We start from the raw sequence: 14,863 nt of genomic DNA, 5'->3' as shown, positions 1-14,863 counted from the left end.
ATTTGTAGGTGTCATTAAAGTTTGAACAAGAATACCCATAAAACCCAAACAAAAAATAACTTAAAGCTTGAACGATGCTCAAGAACAGGGGAAGAAATCATCATCGATTACTGAAATCATAAATCCCAAATGGAATAATCAAGAAAAAGAAGCACTCATGAAGACCCAATTCACAGGTCTAAAATCCAAGATTAAATGATTAAGAAATAGAAGAATACATAAACATCTACTTCAAAAATCCTCAATCGATCGATAAAGCAAGAAATAAGAAAACCCACAAAAATCCAACCGGAAGATCAAGCAGATCGCATCCTCATCTCTCTCATTAGAAAAAGACATTGCACCTAGATAGATTCCAGTCAAAAACACGAGACCCATTTCCTCCAACCTGATTCTCTATGAACATTCATGTGATCTGGACATGAGACCCATTTGAGACACCTCTTGCAAAAGGTTCTTGTACACCCCTATACAATCGTCTCTTTCTCAAATATCTACGAGCAAGCCTTCACAAAGAAGCGGTCAGTGCCTCCTACATCTCTGAAATCATCTCTAGATCAGAATCGATTTCCAGATGAAGATGATGGATGAACACCCAAGAATCGATTTCCAGAAATTTAGAACACGCACATACACTCTTAAATTGATTTCCATAAACACAAACACACACAATTTTAGTTTTTGATTCGAATTTAGGAATCTAATTCTTAAGTTACTCTTGAAAAAAAGAACTCACAAATGATTTTCATTGAGTTATGATTTAGAAAAACCCAAATGAAAACGAGATTGGAAATATACCCACATAAGATATTTTCTTTAGAGAGAGAGATTTGGCTTTTTTAATTTTTTAATTTTTAAAAATTTTTCTTTCAATCAGAAAAATATTTAAATAAATAAAAAAAATAAAAAAACAAAAAGTAAGGGCAAAATCGTCTTTATAAAAAAAAGTTCAAAGCAAATCAGACCAAACTTGCAAAAAAAAATGAAAAGTTTGGACTTCTGGTGCTAGTACAAACATTTTTGGACGAAAGTGGTAATTTTCAGCTAACCACAGGGACTATTTGTGCAGTTTTGTCTAAAGAAAAAGATATAGATTATCAAGTAGAATCAAGTAGAATCGTGGTTGTTGTGTTGCTATAGGGTAACTATGTTAATCCATTGAGATGATGGCTGGTTTACCATAAAACTTTCTTCACTCGTGATAAATAATAAAAATTAGGGGTGTTCGTTTGGATGGATCGGTTTGATCCGATCCAATCAAGTAAATCGAAATTGATTTCGGTTTTCAAAACATGGATCCAAATTGTCCAATCTAAATTCAAATCTGATCCAATCTGATCCATTTACGATTCGGTTGGATCGGTTTTTATAATTCGGTTTTCAAAAACCGAAACATTTTAAAACGACATATAATTATAATATTAACCAACTTTACACAAGAAGCAAAAACAAAAAATTTAGTTGTGAATTTAAATTTATAAACAACTAATAAGAAGATATATTATAGTTAAATATTACAGATACAAAAATTTCGAGAGAAAATGCATATTAATGTTTTTTTATTGGGTGAAACGTTTTGAACCTATTTGAAAAAATAAATTACAAAATTAATAAATAAATATAGATATATATTATAAATAGATAAATAATAAATGTTTATTCAGTTCTTATTTTATAAACCAAAACCAATCCGAAATCCAAAATAATAATTCGGTTTTGTTGAAAACCAATCCAAAAATTCGAATATCCGAACTAAATAGTTCAATCCAAATTGTCCAATTGGATAATTCGGTTTTATCCGAGTAGGAAACAGCCCTAATAAAAATGACCCAAATTAATTTTCATTCTATGATATTTGTCTCTAGTCATTTTTAACAGCTTGTGAAAACTAGAGGGCGTTTTATGTAAATTGTGGAAATAAACCTTGGAATTTTGCTTTTGCTACCACCAAATCTCTTTATTGTTATCCAAACACAGTTATTGGTTTAGGCGAGGGTTTTGAAGAAGATGGGGAAGCCAAAGAAAGAATTGTTAGCATCGGCGCCATGGCGCGCCGGAGGAGACGATGAACGAGATAAATTCAAAGACGCGAAGCTCAAAGTCACCGCCCAGCCAGGAAGCACCCCTACTATGCACGTTCCAGGCAAGAGGAAGCCCAAAGATGTTGCTGCCGATGAAGACGATTCTCTCGAAATCGACCCTGAACTCCGTTACAGCTTCCAACGCAATTTTCAGGTAAAACCACCTCCTCATTTCTTCAATTACTTGCCTTTTTCTAGATGTATCTGCAATCCCAGCAGCACACACTTGATTAGTTTCCTTGTGTGATAGTTGAATTAGGTTTTACATCTTCCCTTATCTCAACAAAAGACCAATATATGACTTGTTAAATCGCTATTAAGAGATAATGTGATTTTTAGTGTTGTAAATGTTTTATTATTGTCATGGTATACACATTTTCAGCAGTAATTTGCTAAATGAAATAGACAATTATGAATCTGAGGATTAAGGGTTTGAATTTCTTTAACTGAAAGTGGTTGTGGTTGTGGTTGTGGTAGGATGGAATTTTGACTTACTTTCTTGGATTGAAATTTTCTTAATCCTTTGATTAAAGAAGTAATTTTACAAAAATTAATACCATGTCAACATTTTACAGTTCTTGCAACGGGTCTTCAGCATTGATACTCTTGTGAAACCACTACCTTATTCAATGCAATACAATGTTTCTCGCAACTTGAGTTTCTTCACACGCATCTTCACACAGTTCTATGGTAAGTACAAGCATTATATTTACCATGATATTTTAACTACTATAAAAGGAATGGTTAAATGCAAGAAATAGCAACATTTTTTTTTCTTTCATTGATTTGTTTATTCTAGCATTCATCATGTTGAGTGTTGTATTATTGGTAGATCCTCAAGGTATTGCAAATGCTCAGAAGGCTCTTGGAATAGGACAAGAAGACAAAGTCCGCAATGTCCGTTGATAAAGCTGTGTTATTTGAGATTTTTTTTTTTTTTTTTTAATTTTTTTGTGTTGAAATGATGTTTGATGAGTTACAACAGTTTGACATCTTGTTCTTAACATTTTACAGCAGCAATGACAAGTTTATTTTATTATGTTTGATGATTCTAAAGCCAAGCAAATGAATTTGTTATTGATGAATTGGTAAATTATGCCTTTGGTTTACAATAAGTTTTACAGATTTTGAGATTTTTTTACAAGAGTTTGATGTGAAACTTGACTTGAGTCTAATATTAAGCAAGTTAGTTTGTTGTGTTGTAAAGCACTTTTGAAGATATGAACGTAAATATTTTCATTTGTTTTACAAAGTCGTATACACCAAAAACACTTTTGTCGCCAAAAGGTGATGTCATATGAAAAAAGTTTTGAACGCAGAACTTCTTTGCTATTCACTTGTTTTCCATTTCAATATTTGCAAGAGGAAAATTGGTTTAGCTAAGGGTTCTTGCCACTTCAACTTGTGATGATTCCAATTTTCAAAAGACGTGTGTGAATTGAAAATAGTTGAAGATAATATAGAAATAGAGAATGAACTAGTTTTTTTATTCTATCCAATTCACTATTTTTTTAATAACAAAAAATTTAAAGACAATTTTTGGACTCGATTTACTACTCTAATATATTTATGAAGTTTTTGAAAAGCAAAAGGAAGAGAAGGGATAAATATAAAAGTTGAGTAAATAAAAGAAATCCCTACCCTAATAAAAGAAACCATCGTATGCCACCTTTCATTTTCTTACCCCTTTATTTTTCAAAGTTAAATTCCTATACAACACTCCTCTCATTTTTAACAATTACGTGTGTGTGTATATATATATATATATATATATATATATATATATATATATATATATATATATATATATATATATAAAAGGGTGTTGATAACTCAAAGTTTCCCGATAACCTGATAACTAAAAGTGAAGCGTTGGATCAAAATTAATTCATTAAAGACATTATCGTTATCTTACCAATCTCATTTAATGTTTAATTTTTTGTATTATTGAATATATTAATATAAATGTCTAAAAATTTACATAATAAATCAAATTTTTAGATTTTTTTAAAAATAGTATTTTTTTTAAAGTGCAGATTTTTTTAACTTTTTATAAAAAAACATGAATTTTTGAAAAAAAAACATTTTTTTTAAACTGCAAATTTTTCAAAAAAAGTGCATTTTTTTTCAAAAAGACTGCAATTTTTTTTAAAGAAAACTGCATTTTTTTCAAAAAAAAAAAACTGGATTATTAAAAAAAAAAACTATATTTTTAAATAAAAAAACTGCATTATTTTCCAAAAAACTGCAATTTTAAAAAAAAAAAAAAAACTACAATTTTTTAAAAAAACTGCAATTTTTTAAAAGAAAAAAAAATGCAACTTTTTTAAAAAACTGCAATTTTTTTCAAAAAAAAAATGCTTTTTGAATAAAAAAACAACAATTCTTTTCAAAAAAAACTGCAAGTTTTTTAAAGAAAACATCAATTTAAAAAAAAATGTAATTTTTTCAAAAAAACTGCATTTTTTTAAAAATAAAAAGTAAAATTTTAAAAATCAATATATTAAAAAAAAGAACCAGAATATTTAAAAAAAATACTTTTTTTAAACAATAAAAATCAAAGTTTTAGGTGCATATATACATATTTTTTTCAAATGCATATATATATATTTCTTATATTATAATATTTGTAAGTAAATTATAAAAAATCTCATTTTTATTAATTAATCTATAAACATAATAGTATAATTATTTCATTCAATACAAAATAAAATATAAAAAATTAAAAAATGCTACAAATTTCAAAGTGTTTTCATGTCTTCGTGTCAATATTTCCTTATTTTCTTCAATTTATCATTTTTCACATCTTCAATATTCACCAAAATTTCTTCCAAATCTACAAGAAAATTAAAAAAAAATGATTGATGCAAAAATACTCACAAAAATACATATGTTATTTTCATGTGATTCACATATGAATCACATTTACATATGACATCATATCTAAATCACATGCGATTCACATATGAATCACATGTGAATCATATGTGAATCACATGTGATTCAAATATGAATCATATGTGCTTCATATATGAATTACATGTGATTTACATGTGAATCACGTGTAATTGTGATTGACATGTGAATCATATGTAATTCATATGTGACCAACTTGTGATTTTCATGTGAATTACATCTTTATTCATATGTGAATTACATGCGAATCACGTATAATTGTGATTTACATGTGGATCACATGTGATTTTAATGTGAATTACATGTGAATCACATGTGATACATATGTGAATTACATGTGAATCACGTGTGTAGTGATTCACATGTAAATCACATATGAATTACATGTGAATCACATGTGATACATATGTGAATTACATGTGAATCACATGTGATTTACATGTGAATCACATGTGATTCATATGTGATTTACATGTGAATCACATGTAATTCATATGTGATTTACATGTGAATCACTACACACGTATAGTCATGTTCAATTTGTTGTTAAGAAAATGTATATGTAGATTGCGAATTATTGCTTAATGGTAAAAATATTACCATCAACAAGAAGAATAACAAGTGGCACCAATCTACAATACAGAAGGCCCATAGATGTGCCCTCAACACAAACAGCCTGATAAAAAAGAATAAACCATTTAAACCAACAAAACTTCCAGAATGGAAAAAAAGATAAAGAGTAAAATTCACCTCAAGCTCAGAAAATCTACTTTCAAAGTCCCATTTGATTCATTGTTATATGAAGATGGGACAATTTGTTAAATTGTTTTTCCCTCTGAGATCGATCTGTAAATGAAAAACCATCAAGAATCAATAGAGAAAAACATGTAACAAAATGCAATTTTTTGAGGAAAATGTTTTGGGTCATACTTGATATAATTACCCTCAGTGGAAAATGTATTGAGGAAGTCATCTTTTGTCTCAACAAGATTATCTGCAAAAATGTTCTGCAAGAAAAAAAATTATAAAGATCAGTATTGTGTTATCATAAAAATAAAACAAAGGGTAAAAGTGAGTACTCAATGATCACCTGAAGATAAGAATTAAGATATGTGATTCCTTTCCCAGCATTTATAAGAAAAAAACAAAATCAACGATTAAAAGGAGACAAAGTCAAACTACATGTAAGCATTTACTTTAACATTTCAAAAAAATGATAAATGCATGAAGTAGCAATGTACTTCCATTTAGTTATTTATTCTAGCATTGCAATTTCATTTTTTCTATTAAGTCCCACTTTAATAAAAACTTAAATTATTGTGAAGTCAATTTTTTTTCTACTTAGAACATTGAACGTTGAAAAACCTATACATTTTCTTATTGGATTGGCAAGGCTTTTATATGTCCCTAAAAAGTTTTACAAGCTTAGTAATAGGCTAAAAAGTATCAAGAATCAAAGAGGCCAAAGTCACCTTACTACAATGGAAAATGAAAATTAATTGGTAAGAAATGTAGTAACTGTACATTAGGATTACATCATATCTTTATAATACCACCAAAACTTTTGTGATCTTGCTTGAGGGTTATAGAGAAAAATCTGGGCCAAATTAGGAAAACAACCCAAGACAAGATTTGTAGGAAATTTTGTCTGTTTTCACTAGAATCAACTCAATTAGAATTATTTATGTGTTATAACCACACCAGAGGACGGAATAAGAGTTTGTCCTGCTTTGTTTTATGAGCAAATAGACCTGAATAGACCTTTTTGACTGTTGTTATGACTAAAAGGGTGTTTGGCTTAACTTTTGTGGGGCAAAAGTCCTTTTTGTAAAAGGACTTTTTACAAAAGTTGTTTTTTAAAATGTGTTTGGATTAGCTTTTGAGGGAAAAATGTCAAAAGTTGGGGGCTATAAAGGTACTTTAATGTTTTAAGTGGTTGAATTGATGAATTGATTAGGGTAGCTGGTGGGTATAAAGGTAATTTAATGTGTTAAGTGGTTGAAAAGTTGGAAAAGTCACGTTTACGTGACTTTTCAAAAAGACGTAACTTCCTCTATTGAAAAAGTTGACTACAAAAGTCCTTTTCATTTTACCAAACATCTTTTTGACTATTAGAAAAAGAGAAAAGTGAGAAGTCACTTTAAAAGTTATGCCCAACACCCTCTTACTACTCGTAATATATTTATGAAGTTTTTGAAAAGCAAGGACTAATATAAAAGTTAAGTAAATAAAAGAAATTAAAATAAAATCATTGGTTTGTACAAGGACCATTTTTGCCAATCTGGAAACTATATTTGGGGGTAATGTTGTCATCGGACCAAAAACTGAGGACTAAATCTGCCAATTTATAAAAATTAGGTCACATGTTTTATGTTACTCCCCTGTAAACGACGCAACGACCAGGCCTCCTTTCTTTCCTGTTTTAGATCTGCAAACTGATTCTCATCGAAAGCCAATTGATTCCAGTATCAAATACACAAGTCCTTGACCATTTAAGATTTAAGACCACTCTCACTCACCCTCCATTTGAGTCTCGATCTTGAAGAAAGTGAGATTGTCGGGTTAGGTTTCAAGAGAAAAAGAAGGCTAGCTCGTTTCCAGAACATTCCAAGGTATGAAACTACTTCTAATACTCCTTACTCCTTAGTATAGTCTAGACATATCCTTGATGATCAAGAAGACTCGCAACAACCCTAGGCACCTGAAAATTTGTACCGATAATTGTAAACTCCGAAGACAACAAACTTTTGTGATCTTGCTTGAGGGTTATAGAGAAAAATCTGGGCCAAATTAGGAAAACAACCCAAGACAAGATTTGTAGGAAATTTTGTCTATTTTCACTGGAATCAACTCAATTAGAATTATTTATGTGTTATAACCACACCAGTGGACGGAATAAGAGTTTTCCCCGCTTTGTTTTCTGAGCAAATAGACCTAAACAGACCTTGTTGAGTGTTGTTATGATTAAGAGGGTGTTTGGCTTAGCTTTTGTGGGGGAAAAGTCCCACTTTAAATCCATAAAATGTTATAAAATGTGATTTGTAGTAAATAATTAAGAATTAAAAACTTTCCTTTTTTCCATTGAAAAGTTCAATGATCATTCAACTTTAAATCCATTAAATGTCAAGGTGTCATCTTGCTAGAGTTTTATCCATTAAATGACAAGACCTCATTCAATTCTCTAAATAAAATTAAAACAAGAGCCAATCTGATTCTGGGGGTGTTTGGCTAAGCTTTTTAAAGCAACTTATTAAGTTCCACGCCACTATAAGTTAAAAAAGTGTTTTGATGAAAATAATTTATTCCGGTGGGGAACCTCTAGTAAGTCATTTTTTCATAAGTTATCCTACACTTATTAACTTATAAGCTAATTAGCAATAAGTTTTGTTTTTCCAAACCCCTTTGTCGAACTCATTTTAAACGAGTTTTTGACATGAAGGGTGTTTTCTACAAAAATATTTACTGAATATGTATGTTTTTAAAAAATATTTACCAAACAAGGTAATTTGTAATTAAACTCAATGAAAGTGTGCCCTAACTCATAACTTAACGAGTCAACGTTGGTACAACCTACACCCCAGACGAGCCTCCATCTCCGCCCACCTAGACGCCGGCTCTCCGGCCACATCAGACGACTCTAACTCCAACCAAACTAGTGCGCCTAGATCCCGATTTACCAGACGACCTTCGATGCTTCCTTCAGTGAAATAAGCACTGTTGATCACTGAACTCCATACCGTCGACCGCCTCTCCGACCTCTACTTCTCTACCTCCGGCATTCCTAATTTCAAATGTTCCAAAATTTCCTGATTTCAGCTTCTTAGGTTTCAAAACGTTTACTGATTTAATATTCCCTGATTCCATGTTTCCTAATTTCAGCTTCTAACCTTCCATATGTCATTGTAAATTTCCTGTTTCTATGTTTCTTGATTTCATCGATTGCAAATTCCAACTTTTTTATACAATGTTTTCATGTTTCCTCGTTTCCTTGTAAATTCTCATGTTCTTAATGCTACGTTTCTTGATTTCCTGTTTTTCTGAATTAGGTTTTACATTAGATGGTTTTGTTGTTTGTTTTTGCAATGACTAATATTACACGAGATGTTGGTTACTTGCGATTATTAGTATTGTTGTTATTTCATTTTTATGCCAATAGTGGATCATAGTTTGCTTGCTAGTTATTTTCTAGTATTATTAATTAGAAATGGTTTGATCATAGTTTACCTGTTTGGGTGTATTTTTCTAGTTATTATAAGGATTTTATGACTAATCGATAGGTCGTTGTGACTATGTGTTGGTGTTGCATAACTTTGCTTGCTAGTTATTGTTTGTTACATTCATTAGCTTTGCTTGCATGTTAGTTATTGTTTTGGTTTGCTTTGCTTGTTTGTTACATTCGATAGTTATTGTTTGATAACTTTGTTTTTCTTATTGTTTTTAATTTGATTTAGGTTCGTAACTCTTAAGTGGGAAGTGTTCCTAATTGCTTAAGTCTTTCAATATTTTTTTTCATTGATATTACTCATCTTTTATTCTTTTTTTATTTTACTTTTTCTGCAGGTAAGGGTTATCCAATTAGATTATCCAGAATTTTTTTTTATTTGGTTTTTGTAAGAAACAATTGTAGGTTTTGTACCTAGAACATTAGAACATTGTATCTACAATATTGGTTTTAAGATGATGTTTGTTGATTTAAATTAAAAAATTGTTTGTTGGTTTTTATAAAAAAAGATTGTTGGTTATAGGGGTGCAAACGAGCCGAGCTGAGCCGAGCCCGAGTCTGGCCAGGCTCGGCTCGGGCTCGTTTAAGTTCTAAGAGGCTCGAGCTCGAGCTCGGCTCGATTCGAGCTTCTTGTACTTAGCTCGGCTTGAGCTCGTAAATAATTATACAAGCTCGACTAGGGCTCGGGCTCGGCTCGTTTTTTGTCTGACTTGCCTAAATAAGTTTAAGCTCGGCTTGAGCTTGTTAAGAAGCTCTTTTACTAATACCCTAAATTCCTAATCCACAATTATTTTAATATATAAAAAAATAAGAAATTATATTATATAAAGGCTCGTTTAGGCTCGCGAGCCTAATCGAGCTTAGTGACATAGGCTCGAGCTCGAGCTCGTTTAATAAACGAGCTTAATATTAAGCTCGAGCTCGGCTCGGGCTCGTTTAAAATCAGTTTCGAGTCGAGCTTTTAACGATCCGATCCCGAGTAGCTCACGAATAGCTTGGCTCGTTTGCACCCCTAGTTGGTTATAATGAAATGCGACATAATAAAAGGTAAAAATGATGTTTGTAAAAAATTTTGATAAACATTAATAGCACAAAGTTAAAAAAAAAAAATCAAAAAACATATATTAAAAAAACAATAAAAAAGAGTTAAAAAACTAAAAGTTTTAAAAAAATATAAAATTTTTTAAACTACCTATTTGCTATTTGGTAAATATTTTTAAAACTATTTTTTTTTATAGAAAACACCATTGGTCAAAAACTCCATTTTAGACGCCGCTAATAAAAAACCCCTTGGTCACAACTCAGAACGGCGTAACCTCGCTTTCAGCGGAACTGTACCAATTCCATAACCAGAAGAGAAGAAATGAGCAGACTGAATGGAAACCTACTACTACGCAGTTTTCTGAGAAGAAGAAGAACATTTTGCACAGCGGAGAATATTGACACTAATCTTCAGAGTTCTAAAGTCCAAATCTTCGATCGCCACCTCAAACGCAAACAAGTTAAGCTTTGTTTTCTTCACTCTAATCTTCCTCCTTGTCATACTTACTTTCTTTGATCTATTCCTAAACATATGGTGTTGTATATGACGCGTGTTTCATAATTGATGAAATGTGAATTTGCCAAGTTAACATCAACGATTTTCTTCAATCGGTGGTTGCTAATGTAAATGTAAATTAGTTAGCATCTTCTATTGAAAAAAAATTTGTGGATTTGGTAACCGGTAAGTGAAATTTTGAATTTTGGTCAGCTGTTCTTAGATCAAAACTTATGCGCTCCCTAACATGATTACAGATACAATTTCTCTTGATTTTGGTGGATTTCTCTCTAATTTCATTTGCAATCTTTTCTGATTATGCATCATTTCATTTCAGTTCACATTGTAAAGTTATTCTCACTTCATTGCAGCGTGATCGAGCTGCATGGCTGATAAACAGGAAAGATTCTCTTGTCAATACTGTGGCTGATAATCTTCTGGATCGGTTGGAGGTTACAAGATTTTTCTAATTTATATCTTTTTCCTCTATCTTTGTAAAATAAGTTTTAATCTTTAATTCCCTAGACTTATACCTCCATAAGCAAATACATTTTTTATAGGATGTGAAGAAGACATTTCCTACAACATTATGTTTGGGAGGTTCTTTGGAAGCAATTAGGCGTTCTGTACATGGACGTGGTAAGACTTTTTGAAACATGTATTCTCACTCATTTGAATAATTTAACAGATTTACATAATCATGAGCAATAGTCAAAGAATATGTAATATGCCATATAAAACCCCAATTCTTTGATGTACTTTTAGGTGGCATAGAGAAGCTAATTATGATGGATTCATCACATGACATGGTGAAATTATGTAAAGATTCAGAAAAAGATTTGTCTAGTGATAACATTGAAACTTCATTTTTGGTAGGCGATGAAGAATTTTTACCTATACAAGCAAGGTATATATGCTTAATTAACTCTCCCATTAAATCATGGGCTTTTTATAAAAATATCATAAGTTTTAGTTTTACAACTTTTACTTACTTGGATTGTTATTTGTGGTGTTAAAGTTCTGTTGATTTAGTGATAAGTTGTTTGGGCCTCCACTGGACAAACGATCTTCCTGGTGCAATGATACAGGTAGTGATACTTATGTAAAACGACGATTATGCCCTTCTCAATAGTAGCCTAGGGGAACTAATGTACTGATAATTGCTCTATATGTGTGACAGAGTAGGTTGGCATTGAAACCTGATGGCTTGTTTTTAGCAGCTATTTTTGGTGGAGAAACACTAAAGTTAGTTTCATTTTTTATTTTTCTTGCAAAATGATAGTTTTCTTCTCATTCTGATGATTTTTTTTTTTTTTTTTTTTTAATAGAGAGCTGAGAATCGCATGCACTATAGCACACATGGAGCGTGAAGGTGGTGTGAGTCCAAGAATATCACCATTAGCACAAGTATAATCTTTTTGATATCTATTTACCGAATTGCCCTTGTCTATTTCCATCCATTCATTTGTTAAATAGCTTCACCTTCACACACAAATAGGTACGAGATGCAGGCAATCTGTTGACTAGAGCAGGATTCACTCTTCCAGGAGTTGATGTTGATGAATACCAGGTTAGATATAATAGTGGTGAGCATTTTTCTCCAAATTCTCTTTTTTTTTTTTTTATAAACTTGTTATTAGCTATGAAAATAAATTATAATGTCTTAAATCTACTTCTCATTTCATGTTTAGCACTGGAGCTAATAGAACATTTGCGTGCAATGGGTGAAACTAATGCTCTTGTAAATAGAATCAAAGTAAGATTTATTTATTTATTTGTGTTTTAATTTCTTTCCAATTTTGTGTTTAATCTTTTTTGTTTCTCGACTTTTTGTAGTTGTTGAAGAGGGAGACAGCTGTGGCAACAGCAGCTGTTTATGAGTCCATGTTTGCAGCAGAAGATGGAACTATCCCTGCAACTTTCCAGGTCTTTCATTCTTAATTGCATTGACTTTTGAAAATCTATCCAGTTATATGAGTTTATGACATATGAGGGAGGGGTATTTTGGGAACAGGTGATATACATGACTGGGTGGAAGGAACATGAGTCTCAGCAGAAGGCCAAGCGCAGGGGATCTGCTACTGTATCTTTCAAGGACATACAGAAGGAATTTGGACATACAAATAACTAAAACTTATTTGTAGATTAAATATATATATATTTTTTTATTGGGGGGAAGAAATGCAGTTTGAAAAAATGATGCAATAAGTTATCTGCTTAAATTCCCTATTTTGTTCAAGATAAAAGTGGTCTTCAAATAGTGGCTATTGCTTGCTACTGAGAACCTTGACATGTTTAAAACTATAAATATAGTAAAACCTTTGTATTTGTTTTGTGGGCAGTGTTGTTGCTTGTTGGATTGAATCAAGTAAATATATGACCTTACATATTTCTATATCAAAATTAAAAATACATCAAATTAGATGTTTATTTGTGTGTTTAATGAATAAAATGAAAGAAAATTATGTCATTACTATTGAATTTCAGTACTATATTAACTTTAAAACAGACGAAGAGTTTAATGATTTTCAAGTATAATGTTGTATTTTGGTCCTACGTTTACACAAGAGAACTAAGTTGTTACATAACCAAGCATGTTAATATTTTCAAAATAGTTGTTATATTAATTGTTTTAGAAAATCTAAAAAAGAAAACATGATAAACGGTAAAATAGATAAAGCACAACCTATTATGCAACTATATTCAGAAAATCTCATTATACTTTCTTGCTTACAAAAAAGATTTATTATTTTTTGATGTATCTTTTAAGTTTTTTTCATTTAAATGATATGACGATTATGGTTGATGATGTTTTTTTCATTTAAATGATATGACGATTATGGTTGATGACATGAGTGGTTCATATCAATGGATTGATCTCTTATAAAATATCAAAAGATAAAATTCGATAGAAAATATAAATGTCATGTTGTTTAATAATAGTGTTACATTTTGATACATTATAAGAATTTAAATGGGTGTTATAAATCATAGACAAAATTGCAAAAATGGTCCCTGTGGTATGCAAATTTTTGGGGTTTTAGTCCAAACAGTGACTTTTTTGGTTTCGTAGTCTTTTTGGAGTGGTTTGTATGTAAAAATGGTCCCTCCGAAAATTAAAATGACTATAATACCCTTGGGTATTTATTTTTCATTTTTCTTTCATATTCTTAAAATTTAATATTTATTTATTTATTTTAACAATTAAAAAAATAAAAAAGGTCCCACCTCTCTCTCTCTCTCTCTCTCTCTACACCAAAGAACACCTTCATCATCTCAAGAACACATCTTCGTAAACTCAAGAACATATTCATCATGAACTTAAGAATATCTTCCACAACCACCACCCTTTGACCACCGTTCACCACCACCACCACCCCTTGACCACCGTCTTCAGTTTCAAAATTCAGTTAAAAGGGTACAGATTAGATCTCTGATGTTTGAAATTACAAAATTGGCAATGAAATTGAGCACGAAGATGAATCAAATGAAAAAATTAAGTTGGAATGAAGTTAAACCTTTCTTCGCAGATCTTGTTGCATCGTAATCGTTCGAAACTTGAGATTGATCTCACAAGGTGTAATTCCTATTTCTGGAAATCAGATCAAGGGAACCCCACAAACTAACCGAATAGTAGGAAAAATCAAAGAAACCTAACAAGAACAAAAGGGTAGTAGCGAATGATGCCGGAATTGGGAAAGGAATAATTAAATCAGCCACATTTATCCCACCTACCGCGACTATGAATCACCAAACCACACTCTCCCCTAACACAATCTAAAATCTCTCTGGAAACAAAGAAAGAAACCACCACCACCACCTTACTCATCCAATTCAGGGAAACCCTAAACCTAGAAGTCGAACGCCACCGCCACCGTGAACTGAAAAAAGCTTGGCACCTCCACTATCTTCTTCGACACAAGCAAACGTTCAACCACTGAATTTTGCAATCAGCTGCTGAAAAATGTTGAATCGGTGGCCGAAGAGATAGAGGAGATGCTTTTCGATTTGAAGATCTGGCGGTGGGTGGTGGTGGCTGACGTGAGAGAGAGAGAGGGAGAGAAGAGAGAGAGAAATGGGATATGTGAAGGGGGTTGATTAAATAGA

General features: G+C 31.4%; 2 protein-coding genes across 2 annotated transcripts; both read left to right on the top strand.

The window, feature by feature from the left end:
- The first annotated feature begins 1,951 nt into the window (after nt 1–1,951).
- LOC145053401 (zinc finger/BTB domain protein) lies at nt 1,952–3,120 on the top strand. Its single transcript, XM_079001437.1, has 3 exons — nt 1,952–2,235; nt 2,657–2,771; nt 2,914–3,120. Exons 1-3 carry the CDS (start codon nt 2,008–2,010, stop codon nt 2,985–2,987), a joined length of 417 nt encoding a protein of 138 aa, XP_078857563.1. The 5' UTR covers nt 1,952–2,007; the 3' UTR covers nt 2,988–3,120.
- Nucleotides 3,121–10,493: 7,373 nt separating this feature from the next.
- Nucleotides 10,494–13,084, top strand: LOC145053400 (S-adenosyl-L-methionine-dependent methyltransferases superfamily protein). The gene is made up of 11 exons (XM_079001436.1): nt 10,494–10,720; nt 11,128–11,208; nt 11,317–11,395; nt 11,522–11,663; nt 11,775–11,844; nt 11,937–12,001; nt 12,085–12,163; nt 12,255–12,342; nt 12,448–12,512; nt 12,593–12,682; nt 12,771–13,084. Exons 1-11 carry the CDS (start codon nt 10,583–10,585, stop codon nt 12,885–12,887), a joined length of 1,014 nt encoding a protein of 337 aa, XP_078857562.1. The 5' UTR covers nt 10,494–10,582; the 3' UTR covers nt 12,888–13,084.
- The last annotated feature ends 1,779 nt before the right edge of the window (nt 13,085–14,863 follow it).

This window comes from Lactuca serriola, chromosome 5, assembly GCF_051521515.1.
Source record: "Lactuca serriola cultivar US96UC23 chromosome 5, Lser_US96UC23_V15, whole genome shotgun sequence".
Taxonomy (NCBI): domain Eukaryota; kingdom Viridiplantae; phylum Streptophyta; class Magnoliopsida; order Asterales; family Asteraceae; genus Lactuca; species Lactuca serriola.
Note: the sequence above shows the minus strand (reverse complement) of the source record. Positions and strands in the feature narration are given on the sequence as shown.